The sequence below is a fragment of the Microchirus variegatus genome (assembly GCF_963457635.1).
Source record: "Microchirus variegatus genome assembly, chromosome: 10".
Lineage (NCBI taxonomy): Eukaryota > Metazoa > Chordata > Actinopteri > Pleuronectiformes > Soleidae > Microchirus > Microchirus variegatus.
The window spans coordinates 20,247,105-20,266,740 of NC_139811.1; the positions used below are offsets into that span (position 1 = coordinate 20,247,105).

General features: G+C 42.7%; 1 protein-coding gene across 1 annotated transcript in view; it reads left to right on the forward strand.

Annotated features, from left to right (window-relative positions):
* The window catches only part of rnd2 (Rho family GTPase 2), a 33,476-nt gene extending 14,684 nt beyond the window's left edge, over positions 1 to 18,792 (forward strand). The window contains exons 3-5 of the mRNA XM_083896688.1: positions 10,056 to 10,165; positions 13,790 to 13,924; positions 17,653 to 18,792. Of these exons, the coding sequence (XP_083752814.1) occupies positions 10,056 to 10,165; positions 13,790 to 13,924; positions 17,653 to 17,922 (515 nt within the window). The 3' untranslated portion in view covers positions 17,923 to 18,792. The remainder of the gene's footprint in view (positions 1 to 10,055; positions 10,166 to 13,789; positions 13,925 to 17,652) is intronic.
* The last annotated feature ends 844 nt before the right edge of the window (positions 18,793 to 19,636 follow it).

Consider the following 19,636-nt stretch of genomic DNA (forward strand, 5'->3'; position numbering starts at 1 on the left):
TGGTCACGTGTTTGTAGTGTACGTATCAAACTTACATAGTACAAGACCAGGCAGTGTGGAACCTTTAAAACTGTTATTTTATGGTATGTCAGGTAGATCCAGGTTGAAATCTGTGCGTTTGTACATCTGCAAGGAATTAATTATTGCTTATACTGGATAATCAGTTGCAGTGCCTTGTGTGATAATACTACGCTGCATTGTTGGTTGACACTGCTTTCTTTTTTTTTGCATTGTTACAATTGACCCAATGAAAATGAATGATGGTGTTGTGTGTTGTCACACCGCTCTAATGTCTCTCTGAACATGACCTCATGGTGTCAGAAGATCAAGTCTCAACATAATAACTTCAGAATTATATGCATGCAACACTTGCACGTGACAACAATAAAAGTCAAGTGTGATGCTTTATTTCCTACAGTGCAGTCCTTTTTATCTGGATGTTTAAAGCAGTGGTCTGTTTATTAACAGGACAGGTGAACACCTACATACAAGCTAATCAACAAACTAAATATGTTACTTACTTTAAAGAAACACACTCTCTCTCTTTCTCCCTATGAGATCGTCATGTTTTCACATGATCAAGTTGAGCAACCAGACAAAAACAAATAAAGCGAAAAAGACTCTTTGTTGAGGGTAACGGAAACAGCTGTGGTCCTTCCCTGATTGGTCTGAGCAGTGCAAGGGGTTGTGCAAATAATCCTCAAGTCAGCATCTGGTGTTCTTTAACTAGCTTTTTTTTTTTTTTTTTAAACTGTGCTATTTGGTGGATCTTGTCCAAACAATCTGCTGCTGCTGCTGAGGGCAGAGTACAGGAGGTTGTGGTGTGAAAGGCACAAAGCTTGAGGAAACACAGAAATGTCTTTAACGTATTTAAAAGAAAAACAAACAACAACAAAAAACAGGTTCTGCATGTTCTCCACATCTGCAGACAGCAGTTGTCCACAGCTACCTGACTTCCTCACACAAACAAACCCTGGGCAGTGTTTGTATTGCAACACCTGAACATAAGCAATCACCAACTGTAGACTACCACACCGAATCTGAGGTCATTTCTCAAACTGTTTAAGGGGGACATTTAAAACAGAGCCTGCTTGATTCGTGCAAGACAGAAAATCTATAAGTTGACAAAAGAAGTGTGTGAAGGAAATAAACATACTGTACATTTTGCTCCCGACACGCCTGCTGTCCATGCTACTTCAGTGATCAGCTGTGAACAGAAAGCTCTGTTACAACACTTAAACCTGCCACACAGACACACATCTGGCCCAATTCTGACAATCGTGGGCGCCTTCTGATTTTAGACTGATTTGAACAGATTACCTGGCCAAATTATCCTGTAGTGTGAGGAGTACGGGCACAATTTTAATGTCATCAAAGAACTGAGTTGATTAGAACCATAACTTGTACCAGCCAAGTTGATCCCGTCTTCTCAGTCATGACTTCATCCACAGTTTTTTTTTGTATTTCTCAGCACAAAACATTGCTCGCACAACAGCTATTAACCTACGCCACCGACAGTCCGCCTCCATGTCTGTTTATATTCTGAAGTCACGCAAATTTCTGTGAGATCCCTGTAATCTCCTCCCTGAAATCATTTGATTCAACGCCAAGTGTGTGGTCCTGCGTCTTGACTGCGTCGTCTACTCTGTGCTTTCTCGGGATTAAAACGTTGAAAAGCTTGTTGTGTTTGTGGTCTCCCACGTTTTAAAAAAAAAAAAATCAAGTCAGATTTGAAAATCCTCTCGTGTGGGACAGGCTTAACTTTCGGTTCCAGTGTCACCTCATTGTCGGTCTCATAAAAGAAATTCTTGTGTTACCTTTAATCATTGTTGTGTCTTGTCGGTAATACTCTCTGAAACTAAGCAAACAACCGCAGAGGAAAGACTCAACATCCTGTTTACACTCTGTTACACACCTGAATGGACACATGATGTTCGGCTATCACATCTGAAACTGAGCTAAAATGCTCACCTGGACACAGAACTTTTTTTTTTAAATATGTAGTAGTAGCACTGATGTAGCCTGAATAATCTATGAAGGCAAAGCTCAGCACGAACCAGAGCCGCAGACGTACAGCCAGATCAAACAACTGGAGATGAAATGCATAGCCAAGTCTCCTTTGGAAAGGGAGTGAGTGTCTATGTGTGATTATAATAGAAGGGCTGTGGGTGAGGAAAGAGCTGAAAGGGGACACTGCACTCCATCTTCACCCCCCTGGGGCGTGCAGGAGACAGTCATTAATGCCGCTCTCTCTCTCCTGTATGAGCTGTCAGCGCTGTGGCCAGCTCCACTTTTCAACCTGCGAATGGACGACATACATGGGTATTAACTCCTTGGCGGGAGGACTCAGATCAGTGGACGGTGCTCGTCGCCCTTCAAAGGCTGCGCTTCCTCCAGAGGGAAAGTGCAGGAGGCTTTGATCAATATCCCTTGCGTGAAGGCTGCAGACATGGAAGGTTAATGGCCATTTAACCTAGCGTCACCTCCACTGTCCCCGCTGTGTGCTAATGGCTTTGAAAACTTGACACAGTCATCTCTATTACAGATCAACAGCCTTATCTGTGCGCACGTGGATGTGTGTGTGTCTAGTTTAGCCCCTTGTCCAGGCTGCAGGCCAGCTTGTGTTTGCTCCATTACACATTTTTTTTAACAGAATTGAGTATATCAAAACTTTTTTTTATGCGACTTCTGCTCCTGCGTCGTTGCACTAAATCCGGCCCAAAATGTGGCGTGTGATTGCAATATTTATTTAAAGGTGAAGTAAGTAGTTTATAGTGCCATCTAGAGGAGAGGCTGAAATTTACAACAAAGAACTGCTGCTCTGCTCACCCCCTCCCTTCCCTGATCGCTACGGTATCCGCAGCTGGTCAAATGTCGTCCTCGTCGTCTTTCTCCGTGTCAGCAGATGAGGTTCGTGAGGCGAGGGAGAGGGCGAGCTACTGCGGCCGTAGCAGACGAAGCGGAGAGAGAGGAGGCGGGACTTCCGCTACAAGTAAAGAGACGCTTGATTTGTTCTCTCGCATTTGTCCTTACAGGCTCCGGTAGAAACATGGCGTCTCGCTGCTAACAGTGGCTATGCAACAGCGGCCCGCGACCATGTTACTTTACATGACTTTTTGAAACACTACGAAAATGAAACAAAAACTATTATACAGCGACTATGCAGGAGCACATAAAAAAGTGGATTTTGGGTTATATAAACCCATAAATACTACATATTGTCCCTTTAAACCAACAGACACTTAAAATAATGGGGGTCATTTTTTCGTGAACAATTTATTTTGAATTGCATATTTCACTTAAAATAGAAAGACATACTAGTTACTCAGTTAGGGGACTAATAAAGTACAACTAACTATATGATGTAGGCTTACTTATGGACCACAAAGCAGATTTATAAAATTAAAAATTATAAATGGTGTGTGACATATTGCATCCAATATTGAGTTGTGCAGTGAAGACAATGTCTGCTTGAATATTTGCTACTTAATTTTTATGAGTAATTACTAATCAATCTGAGCTTGCACTTCATTAACAATCAGCCGCAACACAACACTCAAATCATTACACTTCTCCAAGAGTCTGCTTTTCGATTTTCATGCCATACAGAAATAAACTGAAATCAGTGGTTACCTTGAACAGAATAATAATAGTAATGACAAATATGATGATGGTTATCTTTAAAAACTAAATCAATAAAAATAAGTCATGTGTTCATACATACATACATAGTTTAGAGATAAGTCCCCACTGGCATCAGGGCGGTTTTGTGCCGCTTTGTGGTGATAATGCTCGACTAAATGTGCTCGTTTGCCTGAGGAGGAGGAAGAAGAGATGGGACCTGCCAGACACAGAGGATGGAAAAGGCGTTTGTCCGGTTTCCCTTCTCCTCACTTGTGGAGAGAGATGAGAACACTGAGGCCGTAAATACTACGCTTCCAGTGAAAGGTGAAAATAGAGTTCACTCCAGTGATGAACTGTTCCAGAGTTCACTTGCAAGTGGTCCGAGACCAACTCTTTCAAGCAAAATTTAGTTTTTTTTTTTTAGGTCCAGCTCAGAGGTCTCAGACTGCGTTTACACCAACCCAGACAAACTGTACTAAAGCCCAATTTATCCTCCTGCGTAAAGTGCCGTGAAAAAGTTACACAGAGCCTGTCGCAGAGCCTCTGCGTCGTCTCCGACTGCACAAAATATTTTTTAAGTGTCCGTCACTCCGTCAAGGGACAACGGAGACGGCAAGAGCTGCGATTGGTCCTCAGGACAGGCTGAGATAACGCTGCTCTGTGCCGTCCACAGAGGCGGAGCTGATCACCGCCGACGTCAAACTATAAATTCGTCATATCTTAATACACAAACCACATGTTTAGACTCTAAATGGCCAATTTCTCGCCTCAAATTATCTTAAAACTGCGTTCCGTGACACAGAAAAGAGAGAAACGGCCACTGTTTCAACAACAACAGTCTTTCTCTCTCGGACGCCAAAAGCACAACAACCTTGAATAGCGACCCCTACTGATCGGGCGGGAAATTGCAGCACGTATCCGTCCACGACGCAGAAGTATGAAGGCTCGAGGGGTCTTCGTGGTTACGCAGTCGGATACGCATTACGCAGTCGGATAAGTATAATGTGGCCTTAAGGGTTAAACTCAACAGGGTTTGATTTAAAGTCCCTTTAATTGCCTTTCTTGTAAATTCTGATTCTCTGTTTGAAAATCATCAGGAAGTGTGTCTTGGCAGCAGCCTTTGTTTTCCTCCGTTTCAGTAAAACCCTGATTAAGTTGAAAGGATTGAAGTGCACAACACAGACCGGATCTTCAGCAGTGGAGAGTGTGGAGGGCCAACCCTCATCTATGTGCTTCAAAGACCCCTCCAATCACCAATGCTTCGGCGTCATCAGCCACCACGATCCCCTCGCTCTGTCGCTTGCTTCCTTCTTACAGCCTTTCAGGGTCTTACAATGAAGCATTTGCATCCATCCAGGTTGCTATGATACTTGTCCAGCCCAGATTGAAATGTTTTCCTTTTGATTTAAATTTAAAAGGAAAACGGGGGAAGAAAATAGACCCAGTGTATGTGGTGTTGACTGCCAGTTGAAGCCAGTCTGTGATTGTTTTCATTTATTTGGTGAAGGTGTTTTCCTTTTTATCTTAAACCCTGCCTTTGTTAATATGCATGGAGTGCTTATGTGGCCTAATGAGGCTTTTAGTTGCTACTGACTCCTTGCCATATGTGCATGAACTCATCAGAGAACCTCGAGGCAAACACTATTCTTTTTTCCTCACTCATAATGGTTTGCTTCTTAGTTGTGTTTGTAATGAACACGCACACACACACACACAGTGTGAGAGAGAAGTAGATAATTCCTGATGTGATGGTGCAGATAAATGCTCTGAAGACTGGGCTTTGTTAGATGCTGATTCACACTCAATTACTCAGACTACCTTAATAAATCCTGCTGTACCTTTTTTTTTGTTAATTTCACAGTTTGTGTTAAAATAGTGAAAACACAGCGGAGGGTTTGAACGAGCAAAGAGAGAGCTGTCATGTCATGTTTCAGATAGATTGCCTCCGACAGGGAAGAGGAAGCATAAATGAAGTACCGCATACCACACATGGGCCTTGTTGAGACCTGGTATTGTCATGAGTCCTGAGAGATCATGCATGTGGACACCGTCAACTGAAACTCCTCTCAGCACTTAACTGCATTGTGAGTTGGAAAAGTGAGCATCAGCTAATCAAACCATGTCCAGCACAGGCACTAGCCAAGCAAAACACATGCAATGTATAGATCAAACAAAACACACCTTTGGACAAGGTTGTTCTCACTGTTGAACAGACATGGGCAATGACAGATATGGCCTCACATCACCATCATCACTTTAGACCTGCCCACCATGAAGCCTTAATAGCGCCTGTTGACACCTGGCATTAAAGTGCATCCTGGATGTCTTGCAAGATGAGTAGCCGAGTATCATGAAAGATTAGCCACCCATCCATCATCAACCCTTTATCCCAGATCAGGTAGCAGGGGGCTTCACTTTCCCTAGCCACATCGTGCAGCTCTGACTGGGGGATCCCCAGGCACTTCCGGGGCAGTGAGGCGATATAATCTCTCCTTCTAGTCCTTGGTCTGACCTTAGGTCTCCTCCCAGTTGGACATGCCAGGAAAATCTCCCTAGGGAGGCACTCCTTACCAGGTACTGGCTCCTTTACACACAAAAGGAGCAGTGGCTCTACTCAGAGTCCATCCCAGATGGCTGAGCTTCTCACTCCATCTCTAAGGGAGACCCCGGCCTTACCCACCCTTCTGAGAAAACCCATTTCAAGAAATCACAAGTCAATATTGTGGCAGTGGCTACAAATAAATTCATGTATTCAATTCCCTTTGAAACTGCAGCAGATCAGACGACAAATTTAGCATAATTTGCACATCACCAGATTACGCCATATGTAAGAATGTGGCCAAAAATGGTTACTACATTCTTTTAGGTTTTGTTTTCTGACGTAACTGGCAACCCGGGGTTGCTCGGCAGCTGAGACGCTACTGACTGCAATGATTGGTAGACAGCGGTAGGTGGCGCCTAGGTGGCGGTGATTTCAAAACATAAACATGATTTGCAGTCTGCAAAAGATTTTGTTTAATGCAAATATTTGGGCTGATCTGTTGTTGTTGGTGAGTTCAGTTTGTTATATGAGCATTATTCCTGAGTCTCTGTGACATATTAGGAGGATTTTATGGCCAGTTGCTTTAGATTTATTACATAATGCACCTTTAAGCCTTATTATTGTATATTAGTTTTCTGCCTCAATCTCATCTGTACTGTGTCTGGCCGTTGAGGAAGCTCGACTGATGACTGCTCTCCTGATTCCTCCTCTGTCACCTCTGCTTGGCGGAGCCTCCTGTTGTAGCACTGGCCGCTGCAGCATGGCTTAGTGCTAATTAGCCTTGTGGAAATAAAGACAGAAATCCACTTTTCACCGTGAGAGATTGCCAGTGCTAAATCAGGCTAATGCTAATACTCTGCGAGGAGGTTTTGTGGGGGGTGTTTTATGCCTGTCCTTGGCTTCTACATGGCAAGGCCCCACTTCTCTGCCAGGCGTGATGGTTGTTAATGGTCCCTGAGCCCATTCCCCCACCCCATCCTTTTAGCCATACATCTCATCCTGCCTCTGTCTGAAATTCAATTGACCTTTTGTTCCACCTCCCAGTGAATGGGTGCAGGCCAGCTAGAACCAATAGCCGAGCCAGAGCTCTCATACCTCTTTATTTGATCTGTCCTGCCGAGTCCAGCGCTTTCATTACCTACCTAAACACCCATAGCACTCCCTCTCTCTCCTCCTCCATCGCTACACTCGTCTTTTATCTTTTCTCCCACCTCCTTGTCCTCCTGTGCCTCCTTCTTGTGTTCTTGATTGCTATAGTGATTGGCCTTTATTTGTTCCTGCTTGGCTTGCTTCAAACACAGCCGCACATTTATACTCCCTCTCTTTCCCTCAGTGGACTTTATTTCTGACTTTGCAAAAAGTGCTGAGGCAGCTTCTGCGTCGCTCAGGGCAGAAGAGCGATGCGTAAAGGCCTGTGTGAGCCTGTGATCTGCCAATCATTTTGATCCTTTGGATTGATGAATGAATCCCAACAGCCTTGTTTCAGGCATTAATTACATCTGGAGCCAAACAAACATCCAATGCCTCTCCACCTTCATCTGGATTCTGTGTCCATTTCCTGGTCTCATCATCACATTCTCCTGCACCTTGCCCTCACCCAGCGTCAAAGTCATTAAATCTCTTTTGTCCCCTCTTCACCCCTACATGCTCCGTCTCATTTCTTCTTCAACTCTAACCCGAGTACAGGCCTGCTGCACTGTGATACATACTAAAGACCAACTTCGGCGGTTGCAGCACCTCAAGTGTGACACTACCAATCAGAGATTGCTGTCGTACAGAGTGTGCTCTCTACGGAGGGTTAGACTTGGCGTCTGTGGGATTGGGCGTGCACGAGTGTGTGTTAGTCTTTGTTTCACATTAGGAAAAACATAGAAGCAGACTTTGGTTGCTATAATTTCCTCCCTATAAATTTGCAGACTATAAATTCCTCTGAATGTCCCTTGACGTGTTGAATATTACTTAAAATTGAATTATGTAGTTCCAATTTATATTTTGTTGTAGAAACAATAGAAAGTTACCACCTTTTTGGAGGTTTTGCTTTAGAGCCCAGTCCTGTATTGTTATCGAAGACGCACAATGACGCATGTGCACCAAAGCAGTCAGGAACGCTGTTGCTTCATTCATAATTGGAGGCCATGTGATCCACAGGTGGGCATTGTGAAACCTTTCCTCAAAACCCATCATTACAGGGACCTGCTGTGAAAACAATGATCATTATTTGAACTCGGTGTCACCACAATGAGTCACACAAGTCGTACTTCTATTATATTAACTTTTAAAGAACGCATGAAGTGTCAACCACAGGGAAATCTTAAGTTGGTAATATGGTGGAAAGCAAGTTTCATTTGAATCAGTAAGTGGGATATTTTGAGCACAATATCAACTTCTTTTGTCAAACACAATCCATAAAAATACAATACTTGGTTTCAGAGCATGGCAAGGCATATGTTTCCTGGCAAAAGGCCCACAATAAAAGGCAGACAATATGTGGAGTGCACACTTCAAAACGTGTGTAAATGTAAATTCTAATTCTTCAGGCGGCGTTGACAATTTTATTCGTGAGCCCTTGACTGCAAAGAACATTTTTTTGTGAGCAACTGTGAATGTAAACAAAGCAGTTTGGCTCATGTAAAGGCACAAAAGCCATCAATCTCTAATAAACAGCCCGTGATGCTGTGACAGGCGAGGGAGCAGAGAGGGAGCAGGCCACCACAGGCAAGCCAGCTGAATGATGTGGGGCCACTGGCTACATGGAGCCATTGTGGTAGTCTCGTTCCATCATTAACAAAGGGAACATAGTGGTACTAAAACAGGCTGTAGCACCATTGTGCGGACCCCATTTACGCTGCCAGACAAAGGCACGCAGAGCTTTAACAGGCGGACTGCCTGTTGTGTGTCGGGTCAGATGTGAAGCACAGTAACAACACATACAAAAGATAATCTACACTTATCATAATCAGTTTGTGTGTCCTTAAGGGATTAAATGTAAAACTCGAGATATCAAAGCACCCATCAACAAAATGTGATTCACGGATTAACCTACATTTCTAGTTGATACACGCTTTTTAAAATGACAAATTATTCTTGCATCTTTTTGACAAAGCACCTCCATTTCAGTTCAAAGCACATGAAATAACAATGTTGTTATGGTACACTGATTCATAGAGTTTCTGCAAAGGTTCACCTATGATACAGTTTCTATCAATTCTGTCACAGAGCCTGGCGTTTTTTCATGACTGTTGCCATTGAAAAGAGTTCAGGTCTGCATTACTAACCAGTGGAGGCAGGAGGGAGGATGCCCACAGCCACAACCTCAGATATTTTTACAAGCCTCCTAATGAGAGCTGCAACAGAGCAGGAGTCAAGTAATGGAGCAGTACTGAGGCGCCACGCTGCCTTCAAATTTGATCAAGGAATAGAAATGAAAAGTGAGAGCAGGGAGACGTGTGTGAGTGCAAGTGCATTTCATAAAGTCAAAAAAAGAAAGTTTTACAGACAAGGACCTTTGGCCAGGAAGAGGGAGAATTAAGGATCATGGACTGTGTCCACACGTCTCCCCGGTCCTCAACCCACTATCACTCTCTTCTTAGTGTGCAAACCCCTCAACATTCCTCATGAAGCACTATGATTAAAGGGACGCCACAGCTGTGTAAGGTCAGCAGACAAGGAGGCTTACACGTGTGCGTACGACTGTTAAAAACAAGACTCATTAGCATCTGCAGAGACATTCAAGCCACAGTGTGTCACAATGTACATGCAGTCATGACACTCTTGACTCCTTTCCAGCGATTGACAGAAACAAGCCACATAAAGGATTCAATGTGGTTAAAAGCAAGGATTTCTCAGAAGACATAATGACCTTGCGCCATATGTTTGTGTCTGCCCACAGGTTCCTCGTATTACGACAACGTGAGGCCGCTGGCGTATCCCGACTCAGACGCGGTTCTCATCTGTTTCGACATCAGCCGCCCAGAGACTTTGGACAGCGTCATAAAGAAGGTCAGTGCCCTTTAAAAAAAAGAAAACACTCCTACTTCCAATGCTTTGGGTCAGCATTTAATATCTGCTGTGACATTGGAGAAAGGCAGCTGAAAAAAAAAAAAACGAAGCAGTTTCTTCCGATCAGCATCTTGTGTTCACTTGGATTTCTGTGGCAGCAGATTGCATTTTCATGGCTCAACAATAGAGCAAATCAGCACAGAGGTTTGGAGCCTCCCATTCCTTTATCTCATCGAAACGTCCGTGGATACTTGACCCACGTCCCTCTGAGGGACGCAAGGTCAGACTGAAGAACAAGAAAAGAGGCTTTGCAGCTGGGTGGCTTTGAGAGGAATATCATCAGATATGCAAACCAGCCCCACCAGTCATATTGAAGAGCTGCTACAGAGACGCTTCAAGAGGGCTAGAAATATGTTGTTCTGGAGACATCATTTCATTCAAATCTATGACACATGAGTTCTCGCATGGCCCATCAACTCCATATAACTTATAGTGTCAAGTATGACGAAAAACACAAAGATGCACTCATGAAAAGCAAAAACAAAAAACTACAGCAAACTAATGCAAATTTAAACAGCAAATAATAAATAAATTAAATAATAAATAAGCACAATGATAAACAATAAAGTCATTGCACAATAGACCAAAAGGACCAAAAAGTGCAAAAGTAGTTGGTTGACTTCAGAGATGATGAAGGAAGCAGCACACAATATAATGCACACAATAGTGTTACATAATTCCTATATGGGCTGGGCGAAATGGACCAAAAGTCATATCTCGATATATTTAGGCTAAATATCGATATACGATATATATCCCGATATTTTTAAATATGAAATATGAGATGTCACAAGTAGTTTTATTGAAACCGGCTATTTCAGTGAACAGTTGGTGGAAAATCAAGTGAATAAATAATAAACACAGGTTTCTTCACCTGGTTCATGAATAAATCCACAGCTGTTCAATAATAAAAATCTAAACTGTATAACAACAGGAGTACATTTGAAATCAAAGCTCCGTACTATATCGATATATGCGATATGGTCTAATTCCATATCCCATTTAAAAATATATCAATATATATATTTATATCGATATATCGCCCAGCCCTAATTTCTATTAACGGAAACCAGAGACTGAATAATAATAACGTCAACAACAACAAAAATCACAAAAAGCAGCTTTAAGACCTGAGTATTATGGAGCACAGACGTGCAGATGGTGACAGTTAACATTTGTAAAGCAGCTCTGCTTCAGATGTTTGTCATTGTGAGACTCTGCGGTGGCTAAGTGTAGCACTGGCTGGGCGAGGCTGTGGTCATGGATGTGTTTCTGCAGCCGGTGGCAGAATTTGTGCCTCGCGCTGCGAAATACCTACTGCGTATGTAGAGACACCCAACTTAATTGGGTGTGTTTGCCTACATGTGTGGCATGTTAAAAAAAAAAAAAAAAAAAAAAGGCCTGTGCCTTTTTTGTGGCTCCCTCATCTTGAAACCACGTGTTTGCGCTTGTCTTTGAACTGCGCTCCTCGTGGGCCGGAGACGGTTCCCACGTCTGGCCTGTTGACGTGTTTAGTGGTCTGAGGGGAGCTGCTAAAATGCACCGGACAGACTTTGTAGATCTAACCCGAGACACCTTCTTTTAAAACCCCACAAATATCCCACCAGCGTCAGTGCACTCTGTCAACATGGGGAAGCAGGGCTGCCGTCAAGGTTTTGGTTTTCCCATGAATCCCCTGGCAGGGGGTTACCATGACCTCTGACCTGTAGCTGTCACCCTGGTAATCTCTGAAACCCAGGGGCACATGGAAAACCTGTTGCACAATCACCGTCCCAAATTAGACTCTTGACCTCATGAAACGAGCAGGTTAGCGAGGTCTCTGGAAGACAGCTGGGGGAGGAGCGAGGGTTAAACAATCAAAGCTTTTGATTGGGTGTTACTGGCAGAATAGGGACGGTCTTGAAAGGTCAAACGCTGTTTTCATCACGAGAGATGAATGGACACGGTGACATTCTGCACACGGCATGCAGTGTATTTTCGGGGGGGCCGTCGGCTGCTGTTGTGTGTTTGTTGTGTGATGCGGAGGAGACTATTGTGTTGATTCAGCTGAGTTTTCAGAAGTGACATTTAATCTCGTGCTGATTTTGGAAGGAAGACCGCTCAACCTCTGTGGACAACCTGAAATAGATTTGTTTGCGTGAGGAGGGAAATAAAACACTGTAGGTGGTGCAGACACCTGAGCCGAGCCTGCACCAAAGAAGTCTTATTTTCACGTTTCTTGAGCCCGTGTAATGACAATTTTATCTGAAAGTAGAAGAACAAACAGTGCGTCAGTCAATAGTGGTTTTATTAAAAGCATAATGATCAGTCAATTCATGAATCTGTTGACAGAAAAATGATTGTCAACTATTTAGACTTACAGGTTTTTTAAAGCCAAAAAAGCCAAACATTACTTTGTCTGTGACGGCAACAATACATGATTTAATCAATTAGTCATCGACTACTGCATGATTGTAGGTAATGATTTTGATAATAAAGCCCATTGATCAGTTTGAGTGTTTTCTCGTTTTTGTGCAATTATTTCCTCACTTTTCTTCGCTCCACTGAGAATAAACTAAATATCTTCGGTTTGTGGACAAAATAAAACAAGACTCCGATCAATATTTTCCCTTTTCTCTTCAGAACAATCAAGTTACCACCAATTGAGAACAGAAAACAGATTAATCAAGAGTGAAAAGGGTCATTACTTAAAGCCCTACAAATGTGTGCATGTTTCCCTACTTCCTGGTGTGTTTAATGTATTTGAGTAATATATATATATATATATATATATATGCATGTGTGTATTATATATGTTAAGTAGATGTGTTCTTGTTACAGCTGCCATGTCTTGATATTTTTCATCAAATTGCTTATTTTGACCAATTAACAGTCATTAAATGGAATGAAACCAATACCGTTAGCATAATTGCCTATTTTTGCCACATTGCCACCTTTTTTAGCAAGCACATTGGTAAAGTTAGGCAGATATCACAATTCCAAAAACAAAAAAACGATATTCAAAGGTGCCATATGTAAGAATGAGAAAACGGTTACTACATTCAAATTCAAAATACCGAGGTCTTTTAGGTTTCATTTTCTGACATAACTGGCAACCCGTGGTTGCTCGGCAGCTGAGACTCTACTGACTGCAATGATTGGTAGAAGGCGGTAGGTGGCGCCACATGCCAAAACATTATTTCAAAAACTTAAACATGATTTACAGTCTGCAAAATATTTTTTTTAATGCAAATATTTTGTCTGTACTGTTGTTGTTGGTGAGTTCAGTTTGTTATATGAACATTATTCCTGAATCTGTGACATATTAGGAGGATTTTATGGCCAGTTGCTTTAGATTTATTACGTAATGCACCTTTAATATTATATTACTCATATACTGCTACTTATCTCGTGATCAGTATATTCAAAGTAAAACAAAATAATTACTAACTAACACATTTTCATTTTATAATTGATCTTTTGCAAGACTAATGTCTTTTATGAGAGCATTATCCTCCCTCAGGCTGTCATATTAAACATAATCAATGATCAGACCATTGTCTCTGTGTCCTCACGTCTCCGCAGTGGCAAGGTGAGACGCAGGAGTTTTGTCCCAATGCCAAAGTGGTGCTGGTGGGCTGCAAACTGGACATGAGGACAGATGTCAACACCCTGAGGGAACTCTCCAAGCAGCGACTAATCCCCGTCACCCATGAACAGGTGAGAACGACATCACACGATTGATATTTGAGGAGAAACGGGGAAAGGTGGGGGGGGGAAATAAATATTTAGGGAGGTGCTTGCGAGGTACCTGGAAAGACAGGCACGCAAAAAAGAAATTAGAAAGCAATCGTGTGATATCATGTGATTTTTTTTTTCTTTGTCCGCCTTGAATCAGCAGTGGTATTGATTCCTGTAGGAAGGAAGTATGATAAGAGGCTCATGCAATATAATCACCCACTGCAGAGCAGGAACTGAGCAAAAGCCCCTGGGGACATGTTGCTGGGGTTGGCATTTTGACTGAAATTTGCTGACAAGGGTTGTAAGGTTTGCTTATGGTGAGGGCAGTGCAAGAGGCAGAGGTGGTTACTGGAGTTTTAGGGATGCATTCCCCCCCCCCCCCCCCCGAAATGAAATATTCATGTAGATTTAGGGGTTTTCAAAATGCAGGATGAATAGAAAAATGGACATTGATAAATGAGCGAGCCCTTTTTTGTGTGCGCAGCCATGACCTCCAAGCCAAGGGGATGGGGAGAAGAGGGAGGGGATGATAAACTGTTCTGTAAATGTTTGAATTTTTAATCAGCATTCAGCGTGTTCATTTCATGCTCTCCCGTGTTGGACATACAAAAAAAAGTGGAGGGGATTTTTTTTCAGCACGGCACAAAAGCCCTCAGAACAAAAGAGCCCTTTTTTCCTGCTGCAGTCTGAGAGCTCGCTGGAGGCTAAAAACATGAAGCCGCTGAAAAATCGGCAACTGAAAAACAGAGCAGTTCATGTAAATTAGATGCATAAACAAAAGATGGAGTGGCAAACCACATCGCTAATGTAAAATAGCAGGGGCCCACATTACACTATTGTGTTGCTCCTTCTCAGTCTCTATTTGTGTCTCAGGCGGTTCATGTTTTTGCTCAGGAAATGTGTGTCACGCAGCCGACGCCAAGGTTGTGCACAATAAACCCTCCGGTGCTCTAATCCAATAGCCCTGTGTTGTTATCCTGTTGTTGATCTTAAAATTGAATTCCAACACAGCTGAAGAGTTGGCAGAGAGAGAGAGTGACCACCGGGTGAACCCAAGACATTTCCACGCTAATCTGCCAGAGATCTGATAGAGCCTTTCTTCTTGTCACGGCAATCTCTACCTTGGCTGCCGTTCCATCTAATGAGGATGTCACTGCTTCTCACATGTGGCTCAGTACATAGCGGCGATTCTAAAAAAAAAGAAAAAGCCCTGTCCTCTGTGTCGGATAGCATGGGATTTTAGGGTCATGGGAAATGCTAGTGCTGTTTGATCCGTTACCAAATCTTTGCATGCACCGATCCTGACTGAATGAGTGTTAAGGAGAGTCATCAAGAAGCCATGCCGAGATGGATGCTGAGGGACTTTAAAATTAAATTTCTCTCTGATTTGATCTCAGGTAAACGATTTATGGTCGCAATTAACTGGGTATATTGTAATATACTCAGGGGTGAGCTGAAACAGTGGAGGAGTTTATAGTCCAGCCTCTTCTCTCAGCACTGGCCCCACTGGGCTCCGAGCTGCTCTGTTACCACTTTGTTACGCAGAGAATCTGCATTATTTATGCCTCGTATGGAGCAGCTTCATTTGTCTCCAGACATGTTTACATCACCGACATTCAGTCTAAGGATAATCAGGAGCTTGGTCTCGCTACGTCAGCCTCTCACAGGCGCAGCCATCAAACATAACCACTGCATGTTTACAGGATGCTAAAGGATTGTCACTTTTGAAAAATCATGCCCGAACAAATATTCCGTCTTCCCATTAATGCTATTATACCCTCTATTAATCTAACTATTAGTCACATGAAGATGAACTCTTGCTGTTGCAGTTTCACAGTTGTCACCTGCAGCCAGGCTCCTATTGGACAATACCAGCTGTCAATCACACTCATTCCACTCATATGTGCTGTACTTAGTCGTCGATTGTTCTCTAAAGAGGAATATCATTTACAAATATCAACATCTATTCAAGAAGAGCAAAACTAACAACCGAGACCATTAACTCGTCAGGAAAATGTTGACCAACATTGTAAATTATGTGGGAACTCATCTGCTTTTAAACTTCCATTCAAATGGAGTCCTATCCACAAACGACATACTGTTGCCTTTTCAATATATTATTACTTCTGGGTCAGGGAGGAAACCCAGAGGATTACCTTGCTTTTCTATTCCATTTTCATAGAAAAATGAACATAACCTCACTGTCTGTCACTATGTTTGGGCCAAGAAGGCATAAATAGTGGATCTAAGGCCCATCCTCTGTCTGGATGGATGATATTACAATTACTTCAGATCGTCTCCTAAGCTTCTAGGCTGTATAATGTCAACTCAAATTGTTTTTAAAGCTTGAACCTTCCCCCCTGATGCCAGTAAAAATGTAAAAAGTTATGAAAAGCAACTTGGGTTTAACATTTATGACACTCTATGAAGTATTGGTAGTCGGGCAAATAACCCACGATAGCCCGTTTTGATGTTGTGGGTGGAAAAATAATACATCTAAATTCAGGAAGACCAAATTTGTCAAGACGGCTCCACCTTTATTGGAAAACTGTTTTCCACCTTAGCACACACTCATCCTGAGAAACTGAGACTTCAGATCCACTGGTGACTTTCAAAAAGTCTGAAAGCCTCTTGTAGAGTGTGTTGCTCCAACACCTACAAAAATATACTCATTATGATTTTCTCTTGGTTGTTTTTAACAAATGAAAGCCTCTACATGTTCCAAGCTCCATTTATACCAAAATGAGAGTCTACTTTGTACTGGCTCGCAATTCATTACACACACGTCCTTTCACAACCTTTGAAGGCTTGATTGGGCAACTATGAAATGGCTGTAAGTGGTGCTGAATGATTACTGGGTTTAAAGTGAAACAACAACTTCAGCCAACGCAATTAGCAAACTGCAAAGCCTGCAACTCTATTATAGGTCAAGTAAGTAGTTTATAGTGACATCTAGAGGAGAGGCTGAAATTTACAACAACAAACTGCTCCTCTGCTCACCCCCTCCCTTCCCTGAGCGCTACGGTATCCTCAGCCAGTCAAATGTCTTCCTCGTCGTCTTTCTCCGTGTCAGCAGATGGGGTTCTAGTATTTATTCAGATGTATAAGTGTGTCTTTTGTATATCAGGACTTCCGCTACAAGTAAAGCGACGCTTGATTTGTTCTCTCGGGTTTGTCCTTACAGGCTCCCGTAGAAACATGGCGTCTCGCTGCTAACAGTGGCTATGCAACAGCGGCCGTGACCATGGGACTTTTTGAAACACTACGAAAATGAAACAAAAACTATTATACAGCGACTAGACAATGCAGGAGCACATAATATGTATAAAAAAGTGGATTTTGGGTCATATAAACCCATAAATACTACGCAGTGTCCCTTTAATATTAGGCCTAGTTTCTTATTGTTCTACGATATATGACCATTGAAAAAAAATAAAGTAGCTACATTGTCGGAAACTAGTTGTATATGTTCTGTTTGTATTCCATTACAAAAGTCAATATTTTGATGTATCGCATGCAGTCTGGAAATGAAAATCACAATTAAATATTTTACCCAAATATTGTTCCGCTCTGAAGTGTAATTAACAGTTTGTTTTATGCATGCATTCACCCTTCTCTCTTTCATTTCTCAACTCATGTTCTGATGAATGTCGTAAAAAGACTGTTTCCTTGCTTGCTGGTAATCTCTTCTGTCTTTGTTTTTCCAGGGGAGCACGATAGCTCGGCAGATGGGGGCGGTGGCTTACGTGGAGTGCACCTCCAAGGTTTCAGAGAACAGCGTTCGAGACGTGTTCCACATCACCACGCTGGCATCGGTGCGGCGGCCTCACAAGCCACAGCTCAAACGCAGCAGTTCTCGCAGGGGCTTGAAGCGAGTCTCACAGCTCCCTCTGCCGCCTCTGCCGGGGCGGACTGAGCAAATGGACCAGGCCCCAGCCATGAGGAAGGACCGAGCCAAAAGCTGCGTGCTCATGTAGAGCACACAGGCCCCCTAATTATAAATATATATATATATATACTGTAATGTATATACATAAACACAGAAATATATAACAGAGGAAGTTTATTTATTGTTTTCTTGTTGTTTTTCCTCATAATTTGCACTGCAGAGGAGTGAGTTTAAAATGAAACGCGCGGCTGTGAAAACAAAATGCTTTGGACTTATTTTTGGCTTCATTTTATTGCCTGTGTGCATATTTTTAAAGCTGTTTACATATTTGTGTTGTTTTGAAAAAAAGGACCGACTCTGCGGACACGAGAAAGCTCCAACACTGAAAGTGTTCAGTTCTGGCTATTTAAAAAAAAAAAAAAAAAAAAGGAATTATTTTCCTGAAATTGCTCCAATAAGTGGATGGTACGGCGTCGAAGTGACAGCAATGAGAGCGAGGTGTGTGTGTGAGGAGATCCATGTTGAAGCAGTGCATCTGTGGATGAAGTATGTTGTTTTTAAAGACAGTTTCGCGGCGTGGACACGAGGACGAAAAGTGTGGCTGCTCAATCTGTCGCCATGTTTGAGAGGAAAAAACGCATTGTGCTGAAAAGGGATAAGTGAACGACGACTCAAACCAAATGTTGGTGCAAATGAGATTTTGTGACACTGACTGAAATATCACGGTGTTACAACCACAAGTGCATTTTTAAAGAAACAAAAGTCACAAATCTAGCCCACCTGATGTTCATTTGCTCATTTAACACTATTTTTTTTCCTCATCAACACCAATTGTGTCACCTCGATTCAATGAAACTCAATGCTGTTGTAACTATTTTGATGATGTTTCTTTGTGGAAAATAAAGTGATGAAATGTTAGGGCTATTTTGTTGTACGTTCACAAAACTAAAATAAAGCAGCAGCTTGACTCTACAGAGAGGGGACAGTTTCTATTTCCTTTTTAAGGGCACTTTCCCACCTATAGTTCGATTGCTTTGGTCCGCACCAGTCAGAAAAATGTTAGCAAACAGACGTGGGTACGGTTTGCTTTCACATATGCATAGTTCTAAACGAACTAATATAGACCGCGAAGACTACGGCACCGGAACCAGACTAACCCCCGATTTCCACCGAGTGCGTCACCGCCTTGGAACCTAAGCGCCGTGGTCACCGGAGCTGATCACTGGAGCATTTCCACCGGGTACGCCTCGGCTTCTTGCGTAAATACGGCTTGCTCGCAAGGCCGTAACGCGCCTGGTGGGGATTGAAGCTGGGCTGAGAACGGAGCAAAACCGCGACACTGAGGTTTCCGGTGGAAATCCGGGGTTATCCCGTATCTTATACCCATAATGTATTATGGGTATAAGAAACTAGACCATTTCGTCCCATATGGTTTGGTTGCTTTCAAACCAGAGGAACCGTACCAAAGTGGGGCGGATAAAGCCGTTGATTTGGTGCGTACCAAAGGACCGAGATTACATTCACACCTACGCAAACGAACCGAACCAAATGCTGCAGGTGTGAAAGCACCCTTAGTTTTCAAAGAGGTTGATTGTGCGTTCATAATAGACTTTGACCAAATTTGCCTCGTTATGTTCTGATGCAAAGAATCCTCAAAAACACGTTGAACATTTTGTGTTCAACTTCCCATCCACGTACTTTCCTCCAACCAGCTTTTCAAAAGACATATCTGTTGATAACAGTGGTGCCTTTTCATGTGTTAATGCCGTCTCTGTGCTCCCATGTTGCCCTGCAAGTCAAAC